Here is a 10,352-nt window from a genome sequence, read left to right as displayed (position 1 = left end):
CAAGATTTCGTTCTTTGGATGAAGTAATATTCACGGTGGAATTCTTACGGGTGATATATGAAAGAAAAAAAATATATATTATAGTAAGTCGTTGTTGTATGTGTAATGAAAAAGTGAAGTCCACAACTCACTTACTTTTTATATTATTGAGTGATGAGTAATATCTGAAATCTTTTGTGGAGTAATACTCAGATTCATTAGGTGATGCCCGAGTAAGTTTGGATTGAAACGATTTATATGACATGTTTATATATTTGGGTTACCATCCAAATTATTTTCTAGTGGACTATCTAATTGGAGAGAAATCGTCGAACTTTCAATAAAATTATTGATTTTCTTCAATAATATACAATTTCTCAAATAAATATAATTATTCCATAAAAATATTATACAAAAATAGAAAACACTGTATTCAAGAAATATCATAAGAGATATTATACCATATTTGATAGTTGATTAATACATCATTTTATATACTCTAATAAATTATATATTTTTAATTTAAAATCATCTAATTTAATTAGTTTAAAGGAATTATGATTCTGGAAATCTAATGACTTTTATTATTTTTATATAATTACTAAAATTAATATTTTTATATAATTAAAAGTTTTAAATCATTTAATATAATCAATATAAAGAAATAAGGGTTTTTGAAAACCAATGACTTTTTCTTTTTTTATTATATAATTACTAAAAGTAATGTTTTTATAAAAAGAAAAGTTTTAAATTATTTAATATAATAAGATTTTTGAAATTTATTTTTTTTAAATAATTACTAAAATAGATAATTAAGAAAGTAAAATGTTACAAAAAAAAAAAAAATAATAATCTTTTGTGTAATATAAATTGAAAACAAAAACTATCAAAATAATCTACGAATTCTAGCCGTCCTCTAGCTTGCTCTTCTTGCCTCTTGCCTCCTCTTGCTACTCACTATTTGTCAATGTCGTCTGCCCCAATTGTAATGCCACCTACAAGGGGTGGACAACCTATTTGCAGAAAGGCTCGTTTAATCCTCCATTCCCTAAATGTGGAGGAAACCTCACCCACATTAATGATCCCTCATTCTTCAAACACTGTCCCAAATGACAAGGTTTTCTTTGATTGTTGGAGAAAGTGTACAGCACGATGGGAACAATGGGTGTCCCAAATCCGCCCTCTCTACCAACCTATATGGGAGAGAGCTGGGATCGCAGGGGCCATCACCGGTTCTCTTTGCACCAACATCGCTCGAGTTTTCAATGAGAGCGGGAAGAAGTTTGTATGGAGGCCATACACGACCCGTGATTACAAAGGGTTCATGTCAGAGCTGTATTGTAAGAAGGTGGTGACTGGTGAGGGTGTTCAACTATTTAGACAGGGAAGTTCTCAAGGACTTTGTCCGTTGCATAAGGGTATCTGAGCTTGTTGGGGTGGAAGTGGATTGCATTGAGCAATATCTGCCTCATCGAGTGGGGATGCAGTTCGGGTTTGATCAAGAAATTCCCGTAGGTCAAGTTGCTCGTGAAGATGGAAGTTCTGAGATTGCGTGGAGAAATTATGCTCGGCCCTTAGTAGATCATGTTATTAATGTGCCAACAAGATTGTGTGAGCCTGAAATAACCACCAGGTACTACCGATGTTGGAAGAGATCCATAAGGATTCATCTTGAGAGGCCACCTACAAACAGAAATGAAGTTCAACCGGTTCAAGAAAGAACCAGAACTCGTGATCTTGCTGCTGCTTCTTCTTCGGCTCATCATCATCCCGGTTCAACAACATTGAATGTAACAAGAGACCACCCATTACCCCAGCCAACTTGTAATGTTGCTTCTTCTTCGGCTAATCCAGGTTCAGCATTAGTACCCCCGCCAATTGATCGTGCTCTTGCTTCTTCTTCTTCGGCTCATCATCATCCCGGTACAAGATTGATTTTAATAAGAGACCCATTACCGCCCCCTCCTGGATTCTCTTCCAGAATGATATATGCATTGGACACTCAGAGCGGTGTCATTCCGATCCCCTTTCGCCCTCCTCATCAACCATAACCCTTAATTTGAGTTTTCTTTTTTTTCTTTTTTCTTTTTTTTTTGTGTGTAATTTTGTTTCTTTTTTTAGAAAATGTCTTAATGTAATTGGTTACATTTATTTATAAAATTTGACTTTTTATACAATTCTTTTCACCAGAGAATATAGGATTATTTAAAAATTGATTGGTGTTCCAAAATTTTAAAAATAATTTTGGATTTTGAAAAAGTAGAACCAAACAGACCTTAATACCGGTGTCCTAGGGTCTGGGTCTAATTTTGGGTGGTCTAGATTATGGCTCGGGAGCATGGGTCCATAGGTCTAGAGGGCTCGGTCCTGGGTTCGAGAGGCTTAGTCTCGAACTCGGACTACTCGGTCTTAGGCCTGGGAGGCTCGGTCCCATTCTAGTTTACCGGTCTGGTACTTCGGTCCTAGGGTTAGAAGGTTCTCGGTCCTAGGATTAGGAGGTCATTAGTCCTAGGCTAAGAGAAGGCTCGGTCCTTGGTTAGAAAATCGGTCATAGGCTAAAGGGAGTGTTCGGTCCTTGCTCATTAACATTGGTCATAATCCTCAGTCCTAGCTCAAGAACACTAGTCATTGACTCAAGAGCATCGGTCATTGGTCTCAGTCCTAACTCAAGAACATCGGTCCTTACTCTTGATCCGGACTCAAGAACATTGGTCCTTGGTCTTGGTCCTAGATAAGATTCTCGATCCTCATCCTCGGTTCCGAGTGTTCTTGATTTGGTCAAGAAATACAGGTCTTGTAACTTTTGATTCAGATCATCAAGATTTGTAAGTTGCAATCAACTCATATGATTATAGGGATCAAAAGTCCTAACCCTAATCACGATCAATCGATCTCTACAAAGATTAATTTCTAAAAACTGTATCAAAATTTGGGATTTTTTGAATTAGGTCATTTTATGGTCTGATTTTTTTTCATTAGTTTTGAAATGATAAAATAGTTGAACACAACCAAAACAAGAACATCATTCAAACTCTATAACAACTTTTGAAAACGAAATTCAAATTCATATTTTTACAAATTTTCAATTTGATCAAACATGGTCGGGATGATGTTACAGTGATCTAGAAATCATCCTAACATGTTTAGCAACTATTTAAATAAGAAAATTCAAGACTAAAGCTCAAGAACATGAATTTTAAAAAATGCAGAATTTCAATCCAAATTTTTATTTTTTAAGTTTAAGGTTGATTTAATCAAAACTCTTTCAACACAAAGTTCATATAACATCTAGGGATTGATTCTAAACAAAAAAATCATACAATTGAACCCCTAGAACAGATCAAACTTATAAAAATCTAATTTTCAATCACAAATTGAAATTCAATGGATCTGGAAGTATACCAACAGTTGGAGAACACTCCAATCAGTTGTTGGAAACTTTCCCGAAGCCTGAATCGAAGTTGTGATCACTAGAGAAGTTTTAAAAAAAATTGTTCTTTGCAGAATTTAATTTCTTCGATTATGTATGTAATATGTGATCATTGTTCGATGGATTGATAGAGAATGACCTAGAGACTATTTATACTAGGTTTAAGGAGGAGGAATTCGACTTCAAATTGATGATCGAAGTTCTTATCCCTAAATTTATCTCATTCGTGGCAGCCTAGTTCTAGGGGAAGATAAGGTAAATAGGTGTATGGTTAATGATGGAGATGATAAGGTGAGCACGAGGGAAGAAAACTGAGAAGATAAGGTCGACTAACGAAGGAGATAATACTTCTAGAAGATCGCCGGAGTTCGTCGCGGCTGCCTGGAACTCGCGAAGAAGATAATCAAAACGACGATATTTTGATCAATCCAAAAAGCGATGTTGGCGTTCCGTTCGCGTTCGGGCTAACGGGCGTCAGCGTCCCGTTAGTTGATTCCATGCAGCTTGGGTGCGCGTTGGCTTTATTACATCCGCTGCATGGATGATTCCTGGGCGGTGGATGATTCCTGGGCGGTGGATGAATATCCAACGCTGATCCGATGATCCAGAATCATGTTGCATCAATTAAACATGATTTCGGCTACATAAGATTATCTGTTTAAATTTTATAAAAGGGTTATTTGAATTCGAATTTTAACCTCTTTCTTGCGTTTTTCTTCACCAAAAACTCCATAAAAAATATTTTTGGAGACATAATAAAAATTATTTCTATTATTTTTATTTTTGGGTATTTATTTAATTATTTTAAACCATAAATTATAAATAATTTATGTTTAGAATCATAATTAAATAATTGCAACCCTTTCTTAGGTTTAATTTGAGTAAAATAAATGCAATAATTTAACTTAAAATTATTTTTAGATTTTTATTTAATTTTTCTAAATAGGGTTTAATTATCACAATAATTAACCTTAATTTATCAATTAATCTCTTTTTGAGTTATTTTGAATTTAAAATTTCAAAAATTTATTTTAATATTATTATAATTTAATAATATTATTTATAAAATAGAGTATTTCAAATTTTCATGCTTACAATTGTATATAAATGAAGAACATCAATTTCTCGTTAAAATAATTTATTCAACCCACATCCCTAAAAGTTTTACTCGTAACAGTTTCACAAGCCTAATTCAATCAATTAATGTGGATGACAAATTCCTGAAATTTGGATGTTTTAAACACCATCAATACACACTTAGAAACACATGGATACAAAATTATTTTTATTATTTATTTATTTAGAAAATGACATACTTCATTTCATTCAAAAAAAACTCCAAAGGGAAAAAAGGGAAAAAAAATATGATTTAGTATTAGGGCAAAAAAATGTTTTTGCCTTAACAAATGAAATTGATAAAAATTAAAATCTCACACGAAATAAAATAACATGAGTACAACAATCAAAATAACAAACAAACAAAAAACCGAACAACCAAACAACCATGAGTTTTCATCTCACCTTGAAATCGCAAACATATGTGACTTCATTATAATCGATGCTCCAATTTTGATACAAACTCTAATTTTCCTCTTTCTTGGATATTCGTCTCCAAGTACGAATAAGGGAATTGCAATAAAAAATAATGTTTCTCCAAACTTTATCAACATCGCATATCACCCTAGAAAACTCCCTTGAATTTCGTTCTGCACAAACATGGTAAACAATATACGCAAAGCAAAATTTGAACACATTTGTATATAATTGATTACCCTTCGCTTTTATAATAGCAACTTCCTTCATATCAATCCACTCCTTAGGGAAGTTAGGGAGAGTCTACCTCACAAATCCAAGGAAAATGGGCAACACCCAAGTAAATGACTCAAAGTTTTTTCATTGTCATCACATAAAAGACATTTTGAATCTAGGATGTTCATGAAACGTTTAAGTCTATCACGAGTAAGAAATCTTTCTCGAAAGGCCAGCCACATAATGAATTGGTGCCTCAAAATGATCTTGGGAGACCAAACAACATGAGACCATTGAACAATGTCTTCTTTGTTCCGAATAGTATCCCAAGACAAACTTGCAACGAACTTTTCATTATGTTCAACCATCCAACAATGAGAATCCCTACTATCAATAAATTTTGAAGCTTGAATAGATTCAAGGATTTTCATACCTTTCGGAATTCGTTGGGTATTCCATTCCCCGTCTTTGATTTCACGAACTTGATAATCTCGCCTTATCCGAGTTCTTGCAAACTCTCCTCCTTAAGAGTAATTAGTTTATGCTCAAACCAATGATCATTTCAGAATAAAGTTCTACGACCATCTCTCATTTGTATTTTGAACATCATCCTAGCACTTTCTGTGAGCTTTAGAATTTTCTTGAGTGACTAGGCCATATCATTTTTAATCTTAAATGATAGCAAAATTTTATATTTTATTTAGATGAGATTTTTTTGGAAACTAAACTTAGTAAATAAACACAAATTTAGAACTTATAGGTTGTTTCTCATTTGGATCTCGATACAAAAATAAAAATTATTAAGTGCTTTCAAATGAGACCTATAATATCACAACCACATTATGAACATTAGTAAAAAAATGGGACATTTGCCAACAGATTTTACCGAGGGTTTTATAAAACTCTCAATAATGGTCTCGAGAGGAAGTGAATAGCAAGCCAAAGTGAATACAATTGGACAGGACTTAATGCCTTCCACTTCAATACACGGTGTGAGATGGTAGAGGGGTACCGCACCACCGACCCCAAATGTCTAGACCATATTTTTCTTCCATCTCCGCCACCGGGCCTTACATCTACCTCTCTAAAAGTTAGATCAATCTTTGTCCCCGGTGGCCTCCTAGATAGCGCGATATTCTTGTTCTTCTCTCGTCTCTTGCAGGCGGAAGATTCTTCAAAAATATCAAATTCATAATTAGATGTAAATCAATACAAATAATTACTAAGTGTAAACATGTTACATGTCGATGATGGGTCTGGACTCTGGAGTGGAATGGTGCTCATGATCCTCCTCGTCATCCTCCACGTGATCCTCCTTGTCATCCCCCATTGAGGCAAATGTACTCTCAATAAACTCTTCAACCTCAGCATCATCCTTGTCATGTGTATCACGTGTTGGGGCAGTAGTAGCTAACGGGCCCACAGCTAATAGTGCATCTTTAGAAGACTCTCCTCGAATCCTTAAGAGATCTGTCTGTGCAAGTAGGTTCTGGTATGGCCTAGACATTTTTGGGTGTTTTCCTCATACTCATTCAAGTTTCTTTAGGACCATCAGACATTCTTAAAGCATACCATTAATAAATAGGAGAATAATTGAAATAAAGTAGTAATATGAATGAATATAAAGTAAAAACATAAATCTACCTAACTAATCTGAACTATATATTCGTAAACCGTTGATTTATTTTTGTCACAATCTTCCAACCGGGCTGTGCTGACATATCAGGGGCGTAAAATACTTGTTTTTCTCTACTCGCTAATAAATACGGGTCCTAACTTTGGGTTTTCAAAATTTGGTTTACATTTATACTTATGAAATCATATTTATTCACTTTCACTCCTAATTCCCCCGAGTGTGTATCAAACCACTTTGAATAAGACAACTCGTTTGTGAGAAAAGTATTGTACTTGTATTATATCCGTTAAAATTTAGTAGTATGACATAGTATCTGACCCGTTGTACCCTTCAACAACCACTCCACTATTTTTAGTAGTCAAACCTTCGTCGTGTTTTTCTGTACAGAATTTGTATCCGTTTACTTTACATCAAACATACATACATGAGTACATACTTGGACATTCTCCTAAGATCTTGAGGTCTCTTGATATGTTGTTATTTTCTTCTAATTGAGCGACCTATATATATACATTCCGGAAATTTAGTCGTTAAAATAAATATAAAGTTATTAAATATGGTTTTGAATTTACTCACTCTGTGCTTAAAATAGGTGGCATACGTTTCTCCACGTGACTCATTGTTATTGCGGTACTGCATATAATCATTGTAAATAAATTGAATATTAAATAGCATATTAATTAATTCTAATTAATAAGACGTACTATAATAACAAGGGAAAATTACCTAGGTGGCCATCAAATTACTTCGATCACTTACTTTTAGCCCTTAAACTATTTTTGAAAACAAATCGCCCCTCAAATTTTTAGAAAGGGTCATTAATGGCCCTTCTGTCAATTTTTTCGTTAAACATAACGGTTCTAACTAAAAGTCCTCTAACTATTATGATAGTTTACTTTTGGCCCTCCAACTATTTTGATGGTTGATTTTTAACCCTTGAATTATTTCTCCCAAAAACTATCAACATATTCAATCTTGACTCTTTTTTATTTTGTTTTATGACCAAATTTGAAAATAATTTGTTCTATTACAATCTATAAATATTTTTATTACAAATATTGATAGATTGAAATAGAGTTTTAATAAAGTGCAACTTCCTATTCTAATTTTTTTTGCTTTATACAATAATGTTAAATAAGATAAAAATGTGAATGTGATTACACAATTGCAACACCAATGCTAAACTAATAATATTCATTAAAAAGTACTAAAAACATCAATAATCATTTTTTACGAACTATAATTAAAATTAAAAAAAAATTACAATTATAAACATAAAGAGTAGTGACACACTACAATTAAAAATACATGTTATTGTAGTTTATAACATTCATGTACTAAGACCTAAAATATTGATTTTCCAATCATATGCTTCATCCTCTACTTTTGAGGAGTCACTACAGTTAAAAATACAAAAGATCTATCATATAATGTGAATACATTCAACAAATCAAACAAATATATTTACATATTGGTTTTCTACTAAGAACTGAGTATACAACAACAAGTACTAACTGTATACTCAATTGTAACCAAAATCGCAATTTCTAGGTCTAATCATCCAAACCATTGCTCTAATACTATAAACTTTATCTCATGTCTCTCTCTAACCCTCTAGCATACACTTCTCTCGCACCAATATCAAGAACTCAAACATTTATCACATCTTAATTAGGGCTTCTCTAGCAGACCATTCTCTCAACTAAGGAATTTATGGGTCTAAAAAGAATGATGCAAATCTATGGAAAAGAATAAACACTACCTAAGATATTAAGTATGTAGGTTTTGTGGTTTGGACTAAAAGACTCGGCTGAAATGGATGGATTCATAAATACACAATCACAAGAATCATCAATTAATCCATGTCAAGGAATTTCATTCTCCTTCTCATTGTGCCTTTCAGATTCGAAGCTTCTCTTTCCACCTTTTGCGCCATTGTTATTTCTGCAACTGAAATAGAGGTCATGTGAGGCTGAAGTTCTTCCTTTTCCAAATTCATTTCGCCAATTAGAACCACATTCTCCTCTCGAATAATATATAGACCTAGAGGAATGCCACAATAAATATCACCAACTATAACTCGTTCATAAGCACCTTCCAGCACCACATTTACAAATTGGTCAAAGGAACGAAGTATGCCCATAAGCTTTCTTCCATCTCGCAACAATACAATCAACTTCTTGTCAAGATAACTTGCGAGAGATCTTGACAAGTAAATATTTTTTGGTCCTACCCAAGACATTTTAGCAATATCATGTAGCATCAATGGCGATAAATATAGATTCGTATTTGATCGAGGATGAATTTTGAGGTAATTTGGTATTGGAACGACAATTGATTTGAAGGTAGATTCGTGCTCGATCGAAAGAAGATGGATCTTAAGACTTTTACACGATCTTTAGCAAAAGATGAGACTGGAAACTAGAGAGAAGGAGATAGATGATTCTATATTTTTCTTTTATAAATCTGTAGAGAAAGAGAAAGAGAGAGAATGATGGTTGAAAATGAGGGTTTTAATTAGAGGTCATTATGTTGTAACGGAAAAATTGACAGAAGGACCTTTGGTGACCCTTTTTTATAGTTTGAGGGTCATTGATGACCTTTCAAAAAGTTTAAGGGGTAATTTGTTTTAAAAAATAATTTGACAACTAAAAGTAAGCAATCAAAATAATTTGAGGGCCACCTAGGTAATTTTCCCTAATAACAACATGTTGAATCTTACATGTAAAAAGGTTCTACTTCGGGACAATTTTTTAAAATGTATGAATGAGCTGTCACTCGATCGCTATAATCCAAGTTGTATATTTTTCCGTTGGATAGGTCTTCCAACGATGAAAATATTGAAATGCTCGAGATTTCAGTTTGTGCATTTTCTTGATCTTCTTCATCCATATACCTGGCACATAAACTAATACTCTCATTTACAAGATAGCTCTCGCTTATTGAGGCTTCAGGGTGGTTTTTATTCCGTAAATATCGTTTCATTGTACCCATGTAATGTTCAAACAGATACATCCATTGATATTGGACAGGTCCCTCAAGCAAAGCCTCAAATGACAAGTGAACTGGGAGATGCATCATGATGTCGAAGATTGACGGTGGAAAAATCATTTCAAATTTGCAAAGTTTCAATAGAATATACATGTACAATTGTTCGAGATCCGCTGCAATCTACTCTTTGGATCACAACAATCGAAAGAACCGAGACAAATTTAATATAGCATCATACACATTATCTGGAAGTAATCCACAGGTTGCTAAAGGAATAAGATATTCCAATAAAATGTGACAATAATGAATTTTTAATCCCGTAATCCTTTTCTCTTCCAAATTTACACAACCTCCGATATTTGAGCAAAAACTATCCGGCAACTTAAGATCTTTCAAGAAATTACAAAGACATTTTTTATGATCAAAGGTCAAAGTGAAAGGCGCTTCTAGATAATGAATCACTCCTTCATCATTTATAGGATGTAACCATTGTTTTATGCCTAAGAGTTTTTAGTCTTTACGAGTTTTAGGACCATCCTTAGTTTTCTCTTTCACATTCATTATTGT

At 33.5% G+C, this 10,352-nt stretch overlaps 1 protein-coding gene across 1 annotated transcript; it reads right to left on the bottom strand.

Annotated features, from left to right (window-relative positions):
• Positions 1 to 8,649: 8,649 nt before the first annotated feature.
• LOC124915136 (sm-like protein LSM1B) lies at positions 8,650 to 9,036 on the bottom strand. Its single transcript, XM_047455803.1, has one exon. It carries the CDS (start codon positions 9,034 to 9,036, stop codon positions 8,650 to 8,652), a length of 387 nt encoding a protein of 128 aa, XP_047311759.1.
• Between the last annotated feature and the right edge of the window lie 1,316 nt (positions 9,037 to 10,352).

The sequence above is a fragment of the Impatiens glandulifera genome, chromosome 1 (genome assembly GCF_907164915.1).
Source record: "Impatiens glandulifera chromosome 1, dImpGla2.1, whole genome shotgun sequence".
Classification (NCBI taxonomy): domain Eukaryota; kingdom Viridiplantae; phylum Streptophyta; class Magnoliopsida; order Ericales; family Balsaminaceae; genus Impatiens; species Impatiens glandulifera.
The sequence above is the reverse complement of the archived record's forward strand: the minus strand, read 5'-3'. Positions and strand labels throughout refer to the sequence as shown.

What these genes read in the sequence shown, in the direction of transcription:
- LOC124915136 (XM_047455803.1), bottom strand. Translation starts at nt 9,036, where the DNA reads ATGTCTTGGGTAGGACCAAAAAATATTTACTTGTCAAGATCTCTCGCA.